The sequence below is a fragment of the Malurus melanocephalus genome, unplaced genomic scaffold, assembly GCF_030028575.1.
Source record: "Malurus melanocephalus ecotype Western Australia unplaced genomic scaffold, MMel_1.1 scaffold_50, whole genome shotgun sequence".
NCBI classification, from domain to species: domain Eukaryota; kingdom Metazoa; phylum Chordata; class Aves; order Passeriformes; family Maluridae; genus Malurus; species Malurus melanocephalus.
In genome coordinates this window covers 2,723,697-2,744,964 of record NW_026623282.1, presented here as the reverse complement: position 1 = coordinate 2,744,964, position 21,268 = coordinate 2,723,697, and the positions used below count along the sequence as shown (strand labels likewise).

Here is a 21,268-nt window from a genome sequence, read left to right as displayed (position 1 = left end):
TTCAGGACTTTAAAAATTAYRGAAAAAWTTTGAAAACYAAACATGGTGGTGCATCTTATGTTYYAYATCAGTAGGAGTTCAACTTTAAGCTGRTTTGATCAATCAATTTGTCTTTTTGAACACTGMGTGACATCATGTGCAAGGMCATTTCTSTRTTTCTCTKCACTCTGTTTTTGAGGGGATGTCAAAACATCATAATTTTTTTGTTTGAACCTTTTTTTGCCCCCTCTCTGGTGTATCAGTGTGCTTTTTGAGGCACCAGTAGTATGCAAACTGTCTTCCTTGAATTCTTTTTCAGAATCATTTCTGCACAATCTCTAAACTGAAATATGTGACAGGAACTTACTTGCTTCTATATCTAAACTTGGACCATAAAACTGAATAATTAACTTACAGTGGGAAGCATGATGGAAAAAGCCCTAAAATTGGAAATACAGTATATATTGTATATAAGTTGTACTAGATGTTCCATCTTTCTTTAAGTATTTTTGTATTTGGAGAGCTACTTTATTTGCTCTTGTCTTGTTGCCATTGAATAGTGTATTTATATTTAGAGCTGTCATATAAATACTTTATCTGCTCTGGATAATTAAACTTTCATTATCCTTCTTTAGGTCTGGAAATTAGGCTGGTCACCAAAGCCTTTAGGTGACTTTGGCACAGTTTTTCCTGAAATCCCAGTAGAATTTCTTCAAGAAAAGGAAATCTTCAAGGARTTCATCTATCGCATTAATACACTTGGTATGTACAACATTAAATTAATACACTTGGCTCTTATTGGGCATATTTACCCATGTTTGGAAATTACTGAATGATTGTGGAACTGTTTGCTTACAATTTTTGCTTATGTGGAAGACAGATAGTATTTCAGAGCAGGTTAGTAATTGTGCTGCAGAAATTATTACGTTTTGTTCAATGAAGAGAATATATTATAGAAATAAAGCCAAAAATTATTCCAGCTCAGGGAGATTTCAGTGTGCTCTTGCAGAATGACCACTTGTGTAAGTGGAGCATACACTTGACGGCACATTTGGGAATATTTTGCTTCCCTCCACCCCCTTTTTGAATTAATGCATAGTATAAAGTTCTGTGATAAAATACCTCTGTAACCTAACTTTATCTCAAGCATCAGATGTTTGTATTGGACTAAAAGATCTTGAAAGGACCCTTCCAACCCAAACCATTCTATGACTGTCTTAACACAGAATTTCTAGTTCTCTGCACCTTTTTCTTGGAGCTGAAGGAGAGAAGCTGTGGTGTCATTCCCTTCCATTCCATCTACACCCAGTAGATCACAGAATCACAAATTAAGCTGAATTGGAAGTGACCCACGAGGATCATCAAGTCCCAGCTCCTGGCCCTTCACAGGACTATCCCAAAGAGTCACATCAGGGGCCTGAGAGCATTGTCCAAACACTTATTAAAATCTGTTAGGCTTGGTGCTGTGACCACTTCCCTGGGGAGCCTGTTCCGTTACAAAAATGGCAAATTGAATAGGAAATAGTATGGAATGAAATCTATATAAACAGTTTTTTGATGCTGTTCCTTGTTAAACCTTATATTAAGACATGAATGGCTATCTCTGAGTGTTTCCATAGGATGGATCAGCCGGACTCAGTTTGAAGAGACTTGGGCTACTTTGCTTGGTGTGCTCGTCACTCAGCCCATTGTAATGGACCAAGAGGAGAACCAGCAAGAGGTAATGTCATTTATTGTATTTTTTAAATGAAATTTTACTTAAACCAAGAAAAGTGTTTTAATTCATAAAACTAAAGCAAAAAAGAAGTGACTAACAGTGCGGAATTTTTTCTATTTTGTATTTCCTTTTTTTCATATCCCGGTCAGTTCAGATACATTCATCCTCTGGCTTAGACCCTCTGCAAACTTGTAAACAATATGAAAAAAAAATTAATGAAGCTGTTTCAACTTTATGTTCTTACATCACTCATTGCAGATTTTTTAATAGGAGTTTTGACTAGAAATTAATTAACCTGAATATGCATGTTCATGTGTCTATCTTAAGTAAATGTTCCAAGTTCAGTGGACAGGATTTGGGAAGCAGAGCTGMAGAAATTTATAGCAAAATTGGTGTCCAATTTATATACTAAAATACATGTATTTATATACCAATTCCTRTACCAAAATATTACTGTCCAAAGAAGGGCAGCAAAGCTGGGGCTGGGGCTGAAGGAGATGGGTTTTTTTAGTCTCAAGAAGAGAAGGCTCGGGGGAACCTTGATAGTCTCCACAACTGCCTGAAAGGATGGTGTAGCCAGGTGGGGGTCAGTCTCTTCTGCCATGTCTCATGTGAAAGGCCTTAAGYTGCATCAGGAGAAGTTCAGATTGGATATTAGGATAAGAAATTTCACTGAACGAAGTGTTAGACATTGGAATAAGTTTCCCAGGGAGGTTGTGGAGTCCCTGTCCCTAAAAGTGTTCAAAGAGGATCTTGATGTGGCACCTAGGGATGTGGTTTAAGGGTGATTATTGTGGTGCTGGGTTGATGGTTGGACTGGCTGATCTTGAAAGTCTCTTGGAATCTTGGTTATTCTGTCAAAATTCAAGATGAGAATGAATTTGGCTGTCGTTAAAGAGATCTTCCCTCTTCAGTGTCTTCACCTGCTAGCAAACAGATTTTCCTAGGTTCCAGTTCTTTGACCTGAAAGGTTATTTTCCTAGGCTTGTTGATGGTCCTGATGGTAGGTACAGATCCTAAAGCAGTGTGAAGAATTCAGAGAGCAGATGCCTACAAACTGAGGATCCTGGGTAGCAGMCAGAGGGGTCTGTTTCCCTTGCTTCCTAGGTATCAGACTGCAAAAAGGAATGGGGAATCATCATCCATTTTCCTATTTTCTGTTATCCATACAGGTTTGGACACCTTGACTTAACTGTTTTCTACATAATGGCCATGTTGGGTCAGRCTCAGGGCAATCTAGCTATTGCTTGTTCCTTATTTGTAATGTAGAGAGTATTTGTGGAGATGAATGATACTGCTCCCTTGCTTTCCAAAGCAAACCAATATGTTCAAAATCGCAAATATTTTAAGCACTGTTAGAAATTTTAGTATGTTAATATTTTCTGAAATAAAAGTACAGATTTTTAAAARTTGAATATTTGTTACCATCTTACATCTTYTAAAAACGATCAGACTCTTTTGTGGTCTGATGCTTTGTTTCAATGAGTAACTAGTAGATAGCTGCAAAGAAAAAAGCTGAACACTTTTAGAAGTTCCAAAATGGACATCATGAGGTTTTAATGCTGTTGCGATGAGAGGATTCGTGCAGAATGGCTGATGAGAAGGAAGGAGTTGTTGCTGCTGCATTGTTTATGTCAGATAGATTTCTGGATGGGAAGAAGACTAGATGTCAGGCTTCTTAATGATAATAATGATAATTCAGTGAAAGGTGACAAACTGATTCAGGACTTTYGGGRTTTTTTTGGTTTTTTTAACAATTCAAATTACAGTGAGTTCATTTTACAGGAAGATACAGAGAGGACCCAAATTAATGTTCTTGCAGTACAAGCCATAACCTCCCTGGTGCTGAGTGCAATGACCATACCTGTTGCAGGCAATCCAGCTGTTAGCTGTTTGGAGCAGCAGCCCCGCAACAAAGCTTTAAAAGCTCTGGACACAAGGTATTTATTTTTATTTGTTTTCAAATGCATAAATCTTGTGACTAATGTGTAATTACAATTGCTTAGTCTAGCTGTAGGAAAAATAGGTGTAGACTGTATTTATTAAGTAAAAGTATATATGGATGGATCTGTTTATGTAGAAGTTACATGGACTTACATTGTGAATCTGCTGAGTTATAAGATTATTTGAAAGAGATGGCATCTTAATAAAATCTAGCAAACAGTGTGCAGAATGTATTTTTCAACATTTTCATTTCCCCAATAATGAAAATAAGCGTGGGAGAGTAGGCCAGACAGACTTTGCACAAAACGTTAAAGGAAAAATCTGCTAAAATTGATTTCTCTTGGGCTTTCAGGTTTGGGAGGAAGCTAAGTGTTATCAGGGGAATTGTTGAACAGGAAATCCAGGCAATGGTGTCTAAGAGAGATAATATTGCTACTCATCACTTATACCAAGCGTGGGACCCTGTTCCATCACTTTCTCCTGCCACCACAGGTAAGTGCTTGTTTGTGGAGGAGAAGGGGAAAGTTAATTTCTTCTACACTTAAAACTGGGAAAGGTACTTTCAGTAAAATCTGAAATCCAGTTTGCAGGAAATGAAGCTGTTTTCACATGTGCTTTGTTAAGCACTTTTTAAAAATTCATCTTTTGTTATAGGTGCTCTGATCAGCCATGAAAAACTCCTACTGCAGATCAATACTGAACGAGAAATAGGAGATATGGATTATAAACTGGGACAGGTTTGTTAAAAGCTCAACTTTAAACTTGATTTTTATTACATTTCTTCCAGTTTCTGAAGTATTACTTAAGAAGCATTGCTTGACATCAGATAGAAATGATAAACTCTGAATGATGCAGGGTAGATCATAACTGGGTGGCTCCTCAGCCAGAAGACTGTGTGCCTGTCSTTTAAATGAAAGTTGTATTGGGCTTCTAATATTTTTCTAGGCTGACTATGAGGGTGTTAAATGCACTTCTTTGCTGTTTGTTTTTTTCTTTTGTGTGTGTTGCAAGGTCTCTATACACTCCATATGGTTAGGAAATAACATCACTCCACTGAGAGAAGAAGAGTGGGGTGAGGATGAAGAAGATGAGAATGATGTACCGGCTCCTTCCTCACCTCCAACTTCTCCTATAAACACCAGGTAACTTATTTTTTTGTCTCTTCTCTATTTTGAGTGATAGATAAGGTTTTATCTCTCCATGTTGAGTTCAATAAGCTGGGTTTATAAATTGGATGCTGGTAAATAACTGTATTATTTCAAATCAAGCATTTTGGCAGGGCTTTAGRAGAGCCATTTTAACACTTGTTTGTTGTTCTTGCAGGAAACACCGGGCTGGTGTAGATATCCATTCCTGTTCTCAGTTCTTGCTTGAACTGTACAGTCAGTGGATATTGCCATCCAACCCTAGCAAGAGAACACCAGTCATTTTGATCAGCGAAGTAGTACGATCAGTAAGTCTGAATTATTATTAAGTCATAACTGAATATGTCAGGTTGTCAAGTGTTCAGAGCTAAGGAGCATTGTAAAGCATCTTTTCATATATGGAGCACACTGAATTTTCTTGGCAGTGCTGTTCTGTGGGCAGTACAGAAATACAACTTGAGCAACTACAGCATTCTACTGATTTAAACRATATAAGCATCTGGATTGTGTGTACTGCTGCTCCATTACAAATTGTTACTTAAGGACAGTTGATATTTTATTTGACTGCTTGCTGAAACATGATTTGCAAATGGAACAATAACATTAGGGAATTAAATTGATTATTAAGTGTAGAACAAAACTAGAGAACACAGGTGTGGAATGTGTCTTGATAGCCATTATTCACTATCATAAGAGACTTAAAATGAAATTATCCTTGCAAGAGAAGTATGTGTTGTGTGTTTTGGGGTGGTTTAGTACATTGTAAATAGCCATGTTTGTTCATGTCCCAGAGTTACTTACTATAGTAGCTTTGGTTTTGTAAATCTTTTGGTAAAAAGGACCTCTTGGAGGTCATTATTATCCAAGATGAACAGTGGAATTAATTCTGGGCAATAGTTAATAGTTATTTCAGGCCCTTGAGTAAATGTTTACACATTTAATAGATCAATTGAGGAATCTTCTGCTCGCAATTATAACAGAAAGGAGAGTCAATTTTTGGCTATCTGCTAAKGGGATTGTTTTATATTCAATTTTTATTTCTGTACAGCTTCTGGCAGTGTCAGACTTGTTTACAGAAAGGAATCAGTTTGAAATGATGTACACAACACTGACAGAGTTGCGAAAGGTGCATCCATCAGAAGATGAAATTCTTGTACAGTATTTGGTACCAGCTATTTGTAAAGCTGCTGCTGTTCTTGGAATGGTAAGAAATTCTCAGAAAGTTTATTGCAAATTAATTAGTGTCTAGGTTAACTCATCATCTGCTGCAAAACCTGGTGACTTGGTAAGGGTGGTTTGTCTCTAAGAATATCCTTTAGCTGATCTGCATGGCTCTAAGAAGTAATAGGATATGTATTCTGGGCTTTCAGAGTTTGTAAAYGTTATCTTCAATTATACTGTATTTAAACAGAATGGTTGTTTAGTTTGGCTTTTTTCTTTGAGGTTTGAACATGATTTAATATGGTTTTTTGTTTGTCTGATTCAATTCAACGTTGCCTTTGCCCTAGACTCCTCMTTTGTTATTTCAGGCCAAAAATGAGGACTTACAGAACAGCTTTTGCTAGATTTGTATTTCTGGTAAATGGCTGTAATCTCATGGGAGGCTGGGACAGTGCATGTGATGAATGCATAGCCCCAGGTAGTCAGGTATCCCTTTTCTTCCTCTCACTCTTCTCTCCACTGCATCTTTCTGTTTTGAAATATGTAGACCAGAAGCACTTTCCAGTGGACATTTCAGAGTGGAATTGAAGGTTGGGGCTTCCAGTAGCTATTGTAGCAGAAACTGTGCAAGGGAAGGCTGAGATGGAGATGGCAATCATATAGAAACAGTTTTAGAGATCAGCTTATTCTGACTGGGCTGTCATTTCTCACTCAGTGAATGAATAACACGTTCTCACAAGCAAACAGCTGAATMTAACAGCTTGGTAGGAGTTAAAAAACAAGTATGTGATTCCATCAGGACTGGTTTGTTGTTCTGTGCTCAGTTACATAGAATATGTACATAGAAAACTAGAGAGCAGACACTGTCAAACTGGACTGTATCTTAGATTTTCATGAGCAAAGGGGCAAGGTAAAGCAAGTAATTTCTACTAATTACTTAGATAGTAAGGAAAAGACTTTCCAAAATGAAAATTTGGAATAGATTTTGCATATTCCCGTAAGTTGTGGTATTTGATCACAGAGAGTGGAAGTATCTGAGAGCAACTTKACCTGTGAATACTAAACATGCAATTATGGAATCATTTAGGTTGGAAAAGACCCTTAAGATCATTCAGTCCAACCACTGACCTAAATAAACCTTTTCCCTGAGGAGGCTCAGGGGGACTTCATCACTCTGGACAATTTCCTGAAAGGAGATTATAGCAAAGGGGGGGTTGGTCTCTTCTCCTAGGTAATAAGTATCAGGACAAGATGAAATGACCTCAGGTTGTACCAGGGGAGGTTTAGGTWGGCTGTTAGGAAGAATTTCYTCACTGAAAGGTGATTAAGCATTGGAACAGACTGCCCAGGAAAGTGTTGGAGTCACCATCCCTGGAGGTGTTCAAGAAATGACTGGATGTGGCACTTGCTAATGCTGTGGTTTGGCTGATGGTGATGCTTGGTCAGAGTTTGGACTCGATGATCTCAGAGTTCTTTTCCAACCTTAATGATTCATTAATCTTTCAAGTCCTGTATTCTTAACAGCACGTAGTATTTGCTGAACTAATTCTTACGTTATTTGGGTTTTTTTACTTTAAATCATGACCTAACTTCATACACATAAAACAAAGTGGCATCAATTTACTTGTTAATCTGCAACTCATCTCTACCTGATTATATTAGTCTTGTGATATTTGATTCGAAGTAGTTTTAAGCCAGATTCTGGTTCATTCCATGTTTTCTGTTCTTCAGTTTGTTCCAAGTATTTYCAGATGACARGACTTGCCAGYATTTTAAACTAGCATTGACTTCTAATGACTGCTCTTGTTGGATGTATTAGGATAAAGCTGTGGCTGAACCAGTAAGTCGACTGCTGGAATCAACCCTAAGAAGCACCCATATGCCAAGTCGGATTGGAGCTCTGCATGGAATTCTTTATATCCTTGAGTGTGACCTGCTTGATGAGACAGCAAAGCAACTCATTCCAATTATCAGCGAGTATCTGCTCTCCAATTTGAGAGGAGTAGCACAGTAAGACTCTTCCCCCTTTCCTCCAGCTCCAAACTGTTGCATGTTTGTGTGTGAACAAAAGGGCTCGCTGTTGTTTGCAGTTGCTAGTACATTTTCAAGCAGGCTGCTGTATCAAGCAGGTTTTGGCATTTTCATTGAAAATATCATCCAGTCTTAGGTTTAATTTACAGAGTGAAATGATGTTTGAGGGTGAGAAAACTGTTTGATAATACAGGCTTTTGTGTCTTTGGTAAACTACTTAAACCTCATTTTTCTGTCATTTTCATGAAAATCAGTGTTCTCTTATGGCATCTYAGCAATACTTCCTGTGATTTTAAAAAGGGCTTACATTTGATGTGCAAAAATAAATTGTGTTTCKAGGAATTGTTTATAGTGTCTCTGTTTGTGACCTAGACAACTTTAATGTGACCGCCAGTGTTTTTGCTCATTTGCAGTTGTGTGAATATCCATAACCAACAGCACATCTTGGTTATGTGTGCAGCTGCTTTCTATTTGATCGAGAATTACCCACTTGATGTAGGGCCTGAATTCTCTGCAGGAATTATACAGGTATGTTGTGATGCCTCCAGTCAGGGGTGGCCATGTAACCTGAGATCACCTCATAGCTGTCCTTAACACTTGATTGCTGTGGTGTATGCATGCTTGGGGTTTAGTTTAATCAGTTTTTGTTAATACCTGCTGCCATTCCATATTATTGCAGTACATGCTAGAAGATGACCAAAATACACTTTAAAACTAGGTAGCTGGCTTTTTGCTTCATTTCAGATGTGTGGAGTTATGGTGTCTGGAAGTGATGAATCAACACCCTCCATCATTTACCACTGTGTCCTGAGAGGACTGGAACGACTCCTCCTTTCAGAGCAGCTTTCCAGGCTGGATAGCGAGTCTCTGGTTAAACTGAGTGTTGACAGGGTGAATGTGCAGAGCCCCCACAGAGCAATGGCAGCCCTTGGATTAATGCTGACTTGCATGTACACAGGTATTTGCTTTTTTATACTACTTCTGATGTGCTGACAGACTGGCTTAGTAACAGCGCTGATTTKATCAATTTATTTTTGTTACCAAGAGTAAAAGAAGTGTATTTTATTATCCACAGTGAAGTTGTAACAAAATATTTTGGTTTAGGAAAGGAAAAAATCAGCCCCAGCCGTATCACGGATGCAAATCCTGGTGCTCCCGACAGTGAATCTGTGATTGTAGCTATGGAACGAGTGTCTGTCCTTTTTGATAGGTAAGAGGACAAAATGTGTACATGGGGCTCTGGGAGGGAAATGATTCTGTTTGTCACTGTGTGGTCACTTCTCAGTTTGACTGTTCTTACAGTTAATTAATGATGTTTCTCTATTTACTATTGCTTAGCAGTTACACTCCTGGTATACAGAGTGGAATTGCTGAAGGCAGCACAAATGTACAGGAATGTAAATGAAAACCAGACATGTCCTAACTGATACTGTGTGTTGCACAAACCATAATACTTCATAAATGTGTTTCCAGCTCCCTTCAGGTCAAACTCTTGAGTGCTTTTCAGGATGTCTTCTACATAATCAAGGATATAAATCCAGTTTACAGGAAATAATCTTTCAAACCACCCTAAGAGTTTAAAACTTATTCTTCTCCCTTCCCCCCTTCCCTGCCAAGAGTTCCTCTTTCTTAGGCTGTTAAGTAATTGCAGTGGAAGGATACAGTAAAACCTCTGCATTCACATGGAACTCATTAATAGAAACATTTCAAAACCCCTGTTTTGATCTGACAGTCTCAAGCTGCCTGAAGTGAGTATAGCATGTTAGATTTGATGTAGTAGTTTGTGGGTTATGGTTTACATTTTTGAAAGTGTTCAGTGGTTTTTCCATAAAACTGGAGGAGGGTTTCACTTCTGCACTTGGTGAGAACAGAACTRGAGCAGTGCTTGAGTGCTTTTGAATATATCACTCTGAAGGGTTAGCAAAACAAATGGTAATACTACAAGCAAAAAGTAACTTTTGCAGTGAAGAATCACATGATGGTAACTTGATCTTGACACATCAACAGATGCAGCCTTTATTAGAAAGACTTTCCAATCAGTGTTATTTAAACAAAATTGTCTGTAAGTGGAGTATCTTTTCCCCTCTTTACAGAGCAGTGCAACTTGTTTTTTTTAATTTTTTTATATTGGTTACTCTGATCTTGAATAAAAATGCAAAGATGTTATGAAGGAAATTAGTGTTCTACTTACAAATGGTCTTTTCTCTGATAGCTAGGAGGAGTGATCTCCCTGTCCTTTTTTGTTCTTGTTTAATTTTTTCAGCATTCTTGCTGGTGAGTCTCATCTCTGATGCAATTTGAGACCTTCCAAAAATGTGACAATTTAAAAAAGGAAAAAGGAGCATGTAGGGTTAAGGACACACCTGTAACAGCTTCTGACAGCTTTGATAGACCTCTTTGGGTAGTCTGTTGTTAAGATTACATGAAGATTTGGATTCATCAGTGTTGAGAGTTTGCCTATTCAGAGATGAAAGTAAAATGTTCTTTCCATTTTGTTTTTTATTATTTTCAGGATCAGGAAGGGCTTTCCTTTTGAAGCTCGAGTAGTGGCTCGGATTCTTCCTCAATTCCTTGATGACTTCTTTCCCCCACAAGATGTAATGAACAAAGTCATTGGGGAATTTCTATCCAATCAGCAGCCATACCCACAATTCATGGCAACAGTAGTTTATAAGGTAATATTGATACATTTATTTTTCTTAAGTGTTTCAGAAGATTTCTAAATAATTGGCAGCTCTGTTGAAGGGCCAAATACCACATTTGTTAAAYAGATCTAACAAACCAGTTGCTGTGATTAACCTGTTCTGCTGTGAGCTTTGGCTTCCAGGCAGCATTGAGGGCAAGARTTGCCAYGTTACCTGSAAGCCAAAGCTCACAGCAGCACAGTTCAGTCACTGATAATGAGAAAATAAAGAGAAAATTAGTKGTTGTGATCCTGGTGCTCAGAGTAGATCTGAGGGAGCTATTGCCTGTGAACCCAACAGTCCATCCCCTGTGGACCCAGTTAGGCTTCTGGGATTTTAGCTCTTAAGCACCTGCTGGACTTGTGCATCACTGGAGAGTGCATGTGCACAGCACATGTGATCTGTAAAATGTTTCAGCAGACAACTCTTACATTTCTATGTGATTTCTTCAGTTTGGCACATGTGTCATTAGCCCAGTTACTAGTTCTTTGGACTCAGAGTTCTCCAGGAATGCAGTTTGTGACCCTCAGAGCTTTGTAGCTGGAGAGAACTTTTACAAGAGAAATGGAACTTCTCCCCGTGTCCATCTAACCTGTCTTTATTCCTGTGTACAATATCTTGCAGGTGTTCCAGACACTGCATAGCACTGGCCAGTCCTCCATGGTCCGTGACTGGGTGATGCTCTCTCTCTCTAATTTCACACAAAGAACACCTGTGGCAATGGCAATGTGGAGTCTTTCCTGTTTTTTTGTTAGTGCTTCCACCAGTCAATGGATTTCAGCAATGTATCCTAAAAAGATTGAATGTGTACCATTTCTGGGTAATTATAGTACAAAGCCTTGAAAGATAAGAGTACAAGTGTAACACACAAAAAAGCAGTTTTGCTGCAGACRGTGATGGTGTATATTGCTTTGTGCTGTTGGTACCTCAGGTTTGTGGGGAAAAAAGAGAACTTCTAAACAGATTATGAGAACAAAGTTATCTAAAACTACTGCTTTAAGATCTGTTCCTTTTGACTATGTAAAATGATTAGGAAAGGCCTTACTTTGAAGGACTTTTTAAAAGCTTCACCGAGATAGTGCTGCTGTGACCTTTAAAAGCTTTGCTCTGTATTCCTTCTGCAAGATAAAATATACTAAAAAAATGAAAAAAGCCAACAAACTCAAAATCAAGAGAATTATYCTCTACATACAAATTATATTTTGCAGTTATCCCTCTGGCTGTACACTGCAGTAATACTGAGCTTTGGCAATGGAATGGCATCGGCCAAATAAATTGGAACAGACAAAATATATATATATATGAAAGTGGTATTAATGTGGATTTATTTAAAAACAAACAGAAAAATAACTTGCATTTTGTGACCAAACAAAAAAGTGGTCGTTTTTCATGTTGAAACGTCCTGATGACTCTCAATCGCAGCAATGCTCTTTGGCTCTCAGTGGTTGCTTATTGCATTGTTTGCAATAAGATAAAGAAAACTACTGTCAGCTTGAAATTAATTTCTGAGGATAAGAAAATGTGTGACCTTAATRAAGAAATAGGATTTATGTAGTATCAGTTAATTGCCAGATGATAGTGTTTGGCACTTGAACGTTGTTGGTGAACTCAACCAATGGGGAACAGTGTTTAAAACTGTTAAACCAAAAGAGGAGCAACATCTCTCGCTTTGTCACCTTAACTTATATTTCAGTCTTCCACATATTATCAGCAGAATGGGAAAGTCAGAGCAAGTGGATGTTAACATCTTCTGTTTGGTGGCCATAGACTTCTACCGACACCAGATTGATGAAGAATTGGATCGGAGRGCCTTCCAGTCAGTGTTTGAGGTGGTAGCATCTCCAGGAACCCCATACCATCGCCTGCTGACTTGTTTGCAAAATGTCCACAAGGTCACAGCATGCTGAACATCCTGATGTGTWGTGGATCTGCATGACTAGTGTTGGAATATGAATAAGGGGAATGCAAGATCAAGAAAATACCTGGGGTTGCATTTGTGATAAATACGGACCTGTCAGTTTTCCTTCCAGCACGCATGGACAAGTGMTCTGCAGCACTGAAAATCACCTGAGAAGTCAAGTGTAGCTGTTGTTGACACCAGGCACCTCTAAGTGGAAAGAAGTATGTCAGTGTTTTTCAAGTGGAGTGGGGACTGACGTGAGCCACACATCCTAGCTGTAAAATACAAGCAAGTACCACGGGCAAGGTAGCTGATATTCCTCTTCCCAATGTGCAGCTGAAGCCACTGTGGTGCAGCCAGTAAGACACTGACAGACTCTAATTGCAACCTGCAGTCATTAGCCAACTTCATAGTTTTATGTACCTGTATATAATGTTGTGTAGTACAAACTAGAATTTGTCTTCTAATGTCTCTCCCAAACAAGGAAAAGAGAAAATGGCTTTTATGATTTACACTTCCAGCATGTAATTTCTCTCTCTGGACTTTMTGATATCCAGTGGTGTATGTGTTGGTAATACTGGAGATATAGTGCACATACGTAACCACACATTTTTCTTTTTTCTTCTCAGGATTTCAAATTTGAGTACAGTATATCAGTGAAAGAAATTTTAACTTAAATATTTCTATATTATGTACAGTATGTAAAATTGTAAGATGTGTGGTGCATGAGCTGTGCTGTAATTGGAGATGAACAAAAGCCATGCAACTGAATGTGTTGACATCTGTATTGTCCTCATTTATTTTCCTTGTGCTTGAATTCATGTTCCTTTTGAAAATCCATCTTAATGTACAGATTACATCTTGTTTTGCATCTCACTTTTTCTTAAAGTGCTTTAAAACTGGAATATGTTGATTAATTTGTCTTGAGAAATTGTACTAAGGAGGCATTCTTGTGATCCACTTTACTGTAGCTTCTTTTAAATTCCTTTCTTTTGAGACATAATGGTAAAAAAGAGGACTAGTTACTCTCTATCAAACTTTAGATCTGCTCTTATTTGCTGCACAGCATTTTAAGAGACAAAATGGTGCAAGCTCCCCAGTAGTCAAAAACCACGTGACCTTTCCTAACTGAGACCATGAAGTCATCTGGACCACGCTCATGTGAACAAATTTATGGTATCAGTAAAGAATCAGAAGGCTGCTGTGGTCTACTTTGGGACTGGCTAAAGTGTYAGATTACACATCCTCTTTTATTACCTGTTGTATCCATAAGACTTTAGACACAAACACAATACAGATATCCATGAGTTTCAGGACACTACACAGGGCCAGATTTAGCTTTTACTCACTACCCAGGGAATGCCATTGATTCCTAAGCTTTACATGAGGAAATTTAGCACAGTTTTTGTCTTTAGTTGTATTTGTTTTAGGTCTTTCATTATAGAAAAAAAGATACCTTGGTTCTCAGTCAGATCCTACATTTAACCTTTCTTCATTTTCTTATCACACCTTTTGGTGACACTTGGAAAAATGAGATAGTGTTGTCAGGAGGAGCATGTACTGTATGTATTTCTGTATATAATGTATATGTTGAAATTATACACATGTGACAACATTTAATGTATACAGATGTGTATATTTGTATTTATTAAACCCATGTATTTAAACTAATTGCAATCTAGACCAAAAATTGTTGCTTCTGCCCATAAATTGATTACAAAGGAATTGCCCACTCATATCACTTCCTTTTAGAAACTGGTAGAGGAAACTGATAGTATGGGCAGTAGAAACAGCTGTAGATGTTGCTGTATTTAGCTCTCTACAGGTCATATTATCTAGAGCAATTATTTCTGTCCTTAGCTGGGTTACTCTTCTTCCTTGGGCCACAGCACTGTGGTGATTTTTAAAAGAAACTGAACAGGATTTCAGRAGAAGGTTTAATAAAATAGATACTGTTTGAAAGCTTTTGAGTCATATTGGAAACTATCTTAATTCTGTTAAAAGTCTAATTCCAGGCAGTGAAATATAATGCCCTGTGTTTGAATTAAGGGGTAGTATAGATCACTCTTCCCTTTTGTAATCACCAATAATCGTTTTGTACTGTAAACCCACACACCAGTCAGTTTTTGTATGATATATAGTTTAAGTGAAAATATTTTTGTAAGCTATTTTCCAGAATTAAAAATAGATTTTAATATATTTTTTAAGCATCAGGTTWGTCAAATTTTCACCATATAGTAGTATATGTTGTGTTACGAAACTGTTAAATTCTTCATAATTTTAAGCTCCTCATGATTAACACAGACTAGCTGGTTACTTTATCTTGGGATCACGGAAGCTAGACCCTTTATGAAACTTTCCAAACCATCTTGGGACTTGCTATAGAATCTTTCCAGCCAGTGAAGAAATATATTGAATTAWGCAGTCAGCACAGCTGGGTGAAAAACATTAGATGTGACAGACTCCCATTCCTCAAATGCCTCTTGCTAGCCTTAGAGCAAATATTTGCATTACCTGTTTCAAGACAAGSTCTAGAGCTGATGCACTCGATTCTAACCTCACACAGATTCACTGGTAGTAATAACTTAATCTGTTTTAACCTCTCTTGGAGATTTGTTGTAATATATATTCCTCCTGTGACATGTCCTAAGTGTCTAAAGAAGGGCATCTCCTGCTGGGAAATTCTCTGTGAGCTGAAGGGACTGTAGCTCAAGGGTCTTCCTAGTGTGGGAACATACTCCAGTAGTGCTTCAGTTCTGACATTTCACTGCAGCACACTTTCCTCTCTTCTTCCTAGACATTCTTTCCACACCCTCATTTCTTTTGGAGTGAAATCATACYCAAAATCACTCCTGTCTGCCTTTAGTGACACGAGCCACGAGGTGTGCCATAGGGGCAGTATCAGTAGAACAATGGCCACTAAGGGATTCTGATGTTGGATTTAAAGGAAATAAAAATACTGCTTGTCCTGTGAGATTGACTTGATGCAAGATTTTATTTCACAGAATATTTTTAACTTGCTGTGAACAGAAAGGTAATTCTGAAAATCAGGCTGTTCATTTTTTTTCATTGAGAACAGGGTAGAAATGTGTTTGGTCTTAAAACATGCATTTGGTGTCCTGGCTAAATGAAGCAAACAGCATCCTTAATGTGCTTTGCAGTGAAAGTTGCTTCTTTGCAGCCTTACAAGATGAGAGTATGGCATGACTAGGAGCATACTTGGGATAGATTAATTTTTAAAACTTCATTTACAATTCAATTGTCAAAGAACTAGTTTAATACATCTATAACGTGGCCCTCCCCTAAGAGCACTGTAAGCCAGCCAATTTGTTATGAATAGCTTTTGGACCAGCTACCCACTGGCCCATTAAATAAAGTTTGCTTTGTGTTTCATATCAGCATGCCCCCTCCCTTGCACTGAGTGCAAGAGTGAGGAGTTGGAAATTATAACCTATTGTAAACCAGTTCTTATTTGCGGGATTCAAAGTRTTTTCTTTACTATTTGTGTTGTTTTCCAGTTGAAATTGAATGTGAGTTTATTTAAATCTTCTCTAAAGTGTATACTCAGATGTTATTTCTTGCCTAAAGCATCTAGTAAATGATTGTGTATTACTTTTGCTTCAGTAGGAATGCCTTCTTAGCACCAAGACGTTGCTTGTTTCTTAACCACCAGCAGCATTCCGAAAGCACTGAGTAATGAGTGAACAGATTTAAGTCAAATGAAGAGGGGAACAAGCAAAACCTTTTGGGTTAAAAGTAATTTGTTGATATTTTGTAGATTTGCCTTAAGAACATTCTGTCTAGCCATTCTTCTTTTTCAGTGGCTGTTAACTATATAGCAGATAAGGAGGTTGTATCAAAAACACTGCAAAGACAGTTCTCCAAGAGCGCAGATCTGGTTTGTCTTAAGATTTTGTGGAGCTGTCAGGGCTGAGCATTTATGCTTCCTAAATAAAAGAAATTTTAGGGTATAATGAGCAATAAATAATAGCAATAAGCAGTTTAATTAAATTCCGTCATTCAGGATCTTGCCCGGTGGTTGAAAGGGATGGGAAAAGATGGGGAACTAATTGAGTACATTCATTGTATAAATCAGACTTTTTCCATGTACAATCCCAACTAAACTTTCTACTAAAGGTAGAAATCAACTAAGTGACAATAAATGACAATGGTAGGTACTTCACTCTTATAGAACAATTTTGGTTATAAGGATACAATTGATGAAAATTAGAAGAGGGTGAAGTACTTTGCTGGTTTTTAGGTAGTTTAAGTATTTTAAAGTGAAAACAAGCTGCTGTAAAAACTACAGTAAGCAATGTAGCAAAATTTTTGGGAAATTAATTATTTTAATTTTACCTAATACTGAGATTTTGGGTGAACTCTTTGTGCATGCTACCTAAGTGTCATTTAAAAATCTTGAGAATCCCACAGTCATAYCCAGGAGAGCTTCAACTGTGTATCAAGTTTTTAGCTGTGTTCAGGTAACTGGGTATAAATGCTCCAGAGCATTTGTGAAGCATGTGCTGCTTTTTGTCATGTGCATTTTGTGTGAGCTGATCATTCCCATCAATCCGTGTATGCACACCATCCAGTTGGATAAACTTGACAAGGATAAGGTAGCACACCCTGTGATGGGGTATAGTTTGAGGGCAATGATGGGCAAAAGCTTGGAGCCCCAATCTGAAAAGCAATTGTACTCAAGGGAAAAGGAAAGCATATAATTTAGATGTATGTTTAAGTTTAAAAAAAATGCTGAAAATACTGCACATTGAAACTAAAAGAAAATAAAATGCAACTATTACTGTAAGTGATTTTTCTCTGGTTATTTAAAAAAAAAAGGTCTTGATGCATTCTTACTAGTTTTTCCCCAATATTTCTTCTTTTCAGCAACTATCAAATACTGAGTATTATTAAGATACACGAGAATATTTGAACTCTCTGTAAATAGAGCTATACTGCGCAATAACAATGCTGTTTGCAATTAACCAAGAACTATCACAGTTGAGCTTTTAATTGTATCTAATAGTCATGCCTGCCAAAACTTCTCTGGGATTCTAGATGAGATCAGAAAAGACAAAATTTAAGTGTACTGCTGTATTTGTGAATGAGAGGGTATTTATCTGCAGCAGTCCCGGGAAGGGATAATGTTACAGAGGAGAAGAAATGGTTCAACTTGCCGAAGCTTGGTTTCCCAGCTGTTGGGTTTGCATCTTAAAAGAAATTTCTGGGTGGTCCTGCTGCTGAACACTGGAGGATCTCTCTTGCAGGAATCAATGGCTCAGAGACATCTTGTTTTGATTAACTTAGCAGCACTTGGCTGTTCTCTGGGAACTCTGGCATAAGGTTTAAAGTAGTAGCTTAATGTAGAAAGCACGTGCTGGTTTTGTCCTTAGTCAAAATAACTCTTTTCACATCTTGTTTTTCCTTGTCGGCGCTGGTGGCGACTGATCAGCTGCTGTGTCACCTTGTGGAGCCGAGGGACAGAACTGTGCTCTGGTAAGTGCCTTTGTCTTCAGAGCTGGAGACTGGTTTGAGTGATAAAGTCTTCAWCTTTTTGTCACTCAGAGAAGAATACCCACTTAATTTCTGGAAATATGATSCCTAAAGGTGAATTGCTAGGCACAGGGAGATGAAACGCTGCACTTAGACTAGAACTTTTTAATTTACTGTAACTTTCCTGCTTTCCCTACTGTCCTGCATAGGTGTTGGGCTTTCTTTGCTACTTTTTAGGCAGTGCAGCTGTAGGAGTATTGCAGCCATCATTTGGGAATTGGCATYGCTCCACCTCAGTTACAAGACAAAAAGCTTTGATTGCCTGTAGAATTATACATAATTATAAGTTTTACATAACTGTTTGAAGAGATGAAAAGATTTGTAACTTGCAGGTTTGTTAAAAAGTTGGAAGTAGGAACATGAAAAGGTTTATACAGTTTATATAGAACGTTATCTTCTGAGTGAGCCAAACCTTCTGCTCTTCTRTTGCAGCTGTAATTCTGCCTTAATTTTGTTTCTGATCTTTCCCATGATGTACACATCCAAGTATGGCAGAGCAGTCCTTACCCCAGGTGCTGTTTTCATATCCAGCAAGCTGCAAATGTCATGGGTAGATTTTGATCAAGTGCAACCTGATAGTTTTACCTCATCATTTACATTTTGGAGTACTTTCAGCCAGGCTGCAGTGTTTGGGCTCCAAGCAAAATTCATCCCTGAGGGTTGGGTTTGACCATGCACCAGATACCCACAGAGCYGTGAGCCAGGATAAGTCAGACCATTTAAATACAAGGTTTTTGCCAATCTAGCTCATCTTGAATTGCATGCACTGTAAAACTTCAAGTCAATGTAGAAATAACACCTCCAAATTAGAATCCTTTTCTACCTCTTTCTTCCTTTGAAGAAGATGCACTAAGGGTGTKTTCATCCCTGTCTAGCTGTTAAATGGCTTTTGGATCGAAGCATCTATCTTCTTGTCCAATGGAAATTCAAGTGTAAAGCTTGCTAACTTAACTTTTCTTGGTGTGCCTTAATGTTGACATTTCAAATACCATCTTTGGCATTTGAATTAACATCTATGAAAATAATACAATTCATTGTTTAACTTTTATTTCGGGCAGGTTTGGGCAGATATTCTTTTAATTACACTTTGCTCATAGTCATTTCTCTTTCCCTTCATAACTGTTTCAAACTACCACTGTTTTAAATGAACACTGGATGCTGCAGAGCTGGAAGATATTTTTAAGTGCTTTCGAGGCTTCTGATCCTTCCATCTCTTGGTAATGTGACTTAAGCTCATTCCTTCTTCTCCTGCCTTCTTTCTTCTGCCTTGGCTGCCAGAATAAATATTTCACCTGCTGAATGCTTTAAAGTGGAAGTTTTATGTCATCAATAGATTGGTACAGGACTAAGTGACAGAAGACAAGACTGAATTATCCAAAGTGTCTGGAGTTTATGAATTAATTTGGAGTCCTGAAGAAGTGAATGTTRAGAAGGGAACCAAATAAATCTGCAACTTTTTTGCTACTTAATGTAGCAATTCAATATTATTCATGTGTTTATCTTCATCAGTACCAAAATCAAATGCTTTCACAAATRACATTTCAGTCTATGCTTTTGCAACTTTACTGTTTTTGTAGCTCTATCTGTGCCCATTGAAGCAGCATATTTATATACTGCAGTTACTTAAATGTGAGCTTGTGGATAATACCTGTTCCTATTGCAATGTGATCTGATAATATTTAAAAAAAAAGTGAGAAACACGATCTGGCAGCTGGGGACTTGCACTAACAGCACTAACAGTAATAGTGAAAGGACCTGGTACTTCAGAAAACATTATCTGGGACCAAGTCACATTAYCAATGGTAAACAGAGGCTTCTATTATGCTGACAGGTTAATTTTCCAACTCTCTCACTGGCCTTCTGTGAGGTTTGAGAGTATCTCTGCATGGGAAAGATAGAGCAAACTTGGTCTGATTGGAGTTGAGTTGTCTCAGATGACAGGAAAGYAAACCTATGTTTCTTAGCTCCATAAAAATCCAAACTGCCTATTATACCTTTGAAAATAATGATGAATCCAGTGGTGATGATGGAGTGTTGTAAGAAGTCATGTTGAGTTACCGTGTTACCCTTGAAAGGATTGCTGCTCCATATGTACTGCTGGATGTATGAGGTGCTCAGTTTGTTGCAGTGAGATTTACAGTGCTTAAAGTTCTTTTGTGTTTTTGCTGATGGGTTAAATATCRTCAAAGTGGTTATTAATTATTAACTTAGTGAGGTCTGGCTCTCCTTTGTCTGCRCTGCTTTTGTTCTCAGTTTGACTGCATTAACTCTAGATGAAATATAAATGCCAGTCTCAAACTAACAATGATTAAACTGTATTGTTCTGTGTAGCTTAATTACATGAAAAAAAAATCAGGAGAGGAGATCAAATTTATTATTTCATGTGTACTCRGTCATGTTCTACTGGCTATAAAATCTCATGTAGACAGGATAACTTTAGAAGCTGAGTAGCACAAACAAGAATTTAGCCCTAAGTTAYATATTTTGAAGAGAGTTTCGAAACCTGTCATGAGATGGGCATTCATTCAAACGAAAATAATTAAAAGTTGACATTTTTGCAGGGCCCARAAAGGGGTAGTGATGAGAGTTATCTGACATACAGTTTTTCCCTTGTGCTTTTCTACTCTAGAGCACCAGGATGTGATGCAGGAAGTAAGGACAGGATTTGTGCAGCAGCCTGGTGTGTGCTATATATGAGTAAAGCACCTTTTGTCTGCTGMGGGCCAGTTATAGACAGGGAAATGTATCCATGTTTGTTAAAAAAAAAAAAAATATTCCCAACCACAAGCAGTCGGATGGTTCATTGCTGCCTGTTGCAGGTTGTTACATTTTCTCTGTGCAAATACATATGCATGCAAATATATATCATCACCTGGATATATAATATGCCAAGATCAAGGCAGTTTGTGGACCTTGAAGAGGTTTTCTACTTTGAGACTAAACAGATGTGGTGCACCAAAGGATAGAGAAGCACCTGTGACACTTTCAAGGACATGGCAGGACAGAACCAGGCTSACACCTCCTAAGAAAGGGGCTGAGAGAGGTGGGAAATGGCTTCATGTGATGTGGCTGCAAGACACAGCCCAGGGACAAAGGAATGGTAGGAAACACCATCTTCTCATTCTTCACCTTCAATGGCTGTGCCTGCCTCAAC

The 21,268-nt window shown here is 37.9% G+C and overlaps 1 protein-coding gene across 2 annotated transcripts in view; it reads left to right on the top strand.

The window, feature by feature from the left end:
• Nucleotides 1-17,382, top strand: part of HTT (huntingtin) — a 78,577-nt gene extending 61,195 nt beyond the window's left edge. For both annotated transcript variants that reach the window (XM_057365284.1, XM_057365283.1), the window contains 15 exons: nucleotides 615-741; nucleotides 1,599-1,699; nucleotides 3,482-3,636; nucleotides 3,993-4,132; nucleotides 4,295-4,377; nucleotides 4,652-4,782; nucleotides 4,964-5,093; nucleotides 5,834-5,989; nucleotides 7,766-7,956; nucleotides 8,391-8,505; nucleotides 8,722-8,935; nucleotides 9,082-9,187; nucleotides 10,490-10,652; nucleotides 11,286-11,446; nucleotides 12,355-17,382. In XM_057365284.1, coding sequence (XP_057221267.1) covers nucleotides 615-741; nucleotides 1,599-1,699; nucleotides 3,482-3,636; nucleotides 3,993-4,132; nucleotides 4,295-4,377; nucleotides 4,652-4,782; nucleotides 4,964-5,093; nucleotides 5,834-5,989; nucleotides 7,766-7,956; nucleotides 8,391-8,505; nucleotides 8,722-8,935; nucleotides 9,082-9,187; nucleotides 10,490-10,652; nucleotides 11,286-11,446; nucleotides 12,355-12,568 — 2,187 coding nt within the window. In that variant the 3' untranslated portion in view covers nucleotides 12,569-17,382. The remainder of the gene's footprint in view (nucleotides 1-614; nucleotides 742-1,598; nucleotides 1,700-3,481; nucleotides 3,637-3,992; nucleotides 4,133-4,294; nucleotides 4,378-4,651; nucleotides 4,783-4,963; nucleotides 5,094-5,833; nucleotides 5,990-7,765; nucleotides 7,957-8,390; nucleotides 8,506-8,721; nucleotides 8,936-9,081; nucleotides 9,188-10,489; nucleotides 10,653-11,285; nucleotides 11,447-12,354) is intronic.
• The last annotated feature ends 3,886 nt before the right edge of the window (nucleotides 17,383-21,268 follow it).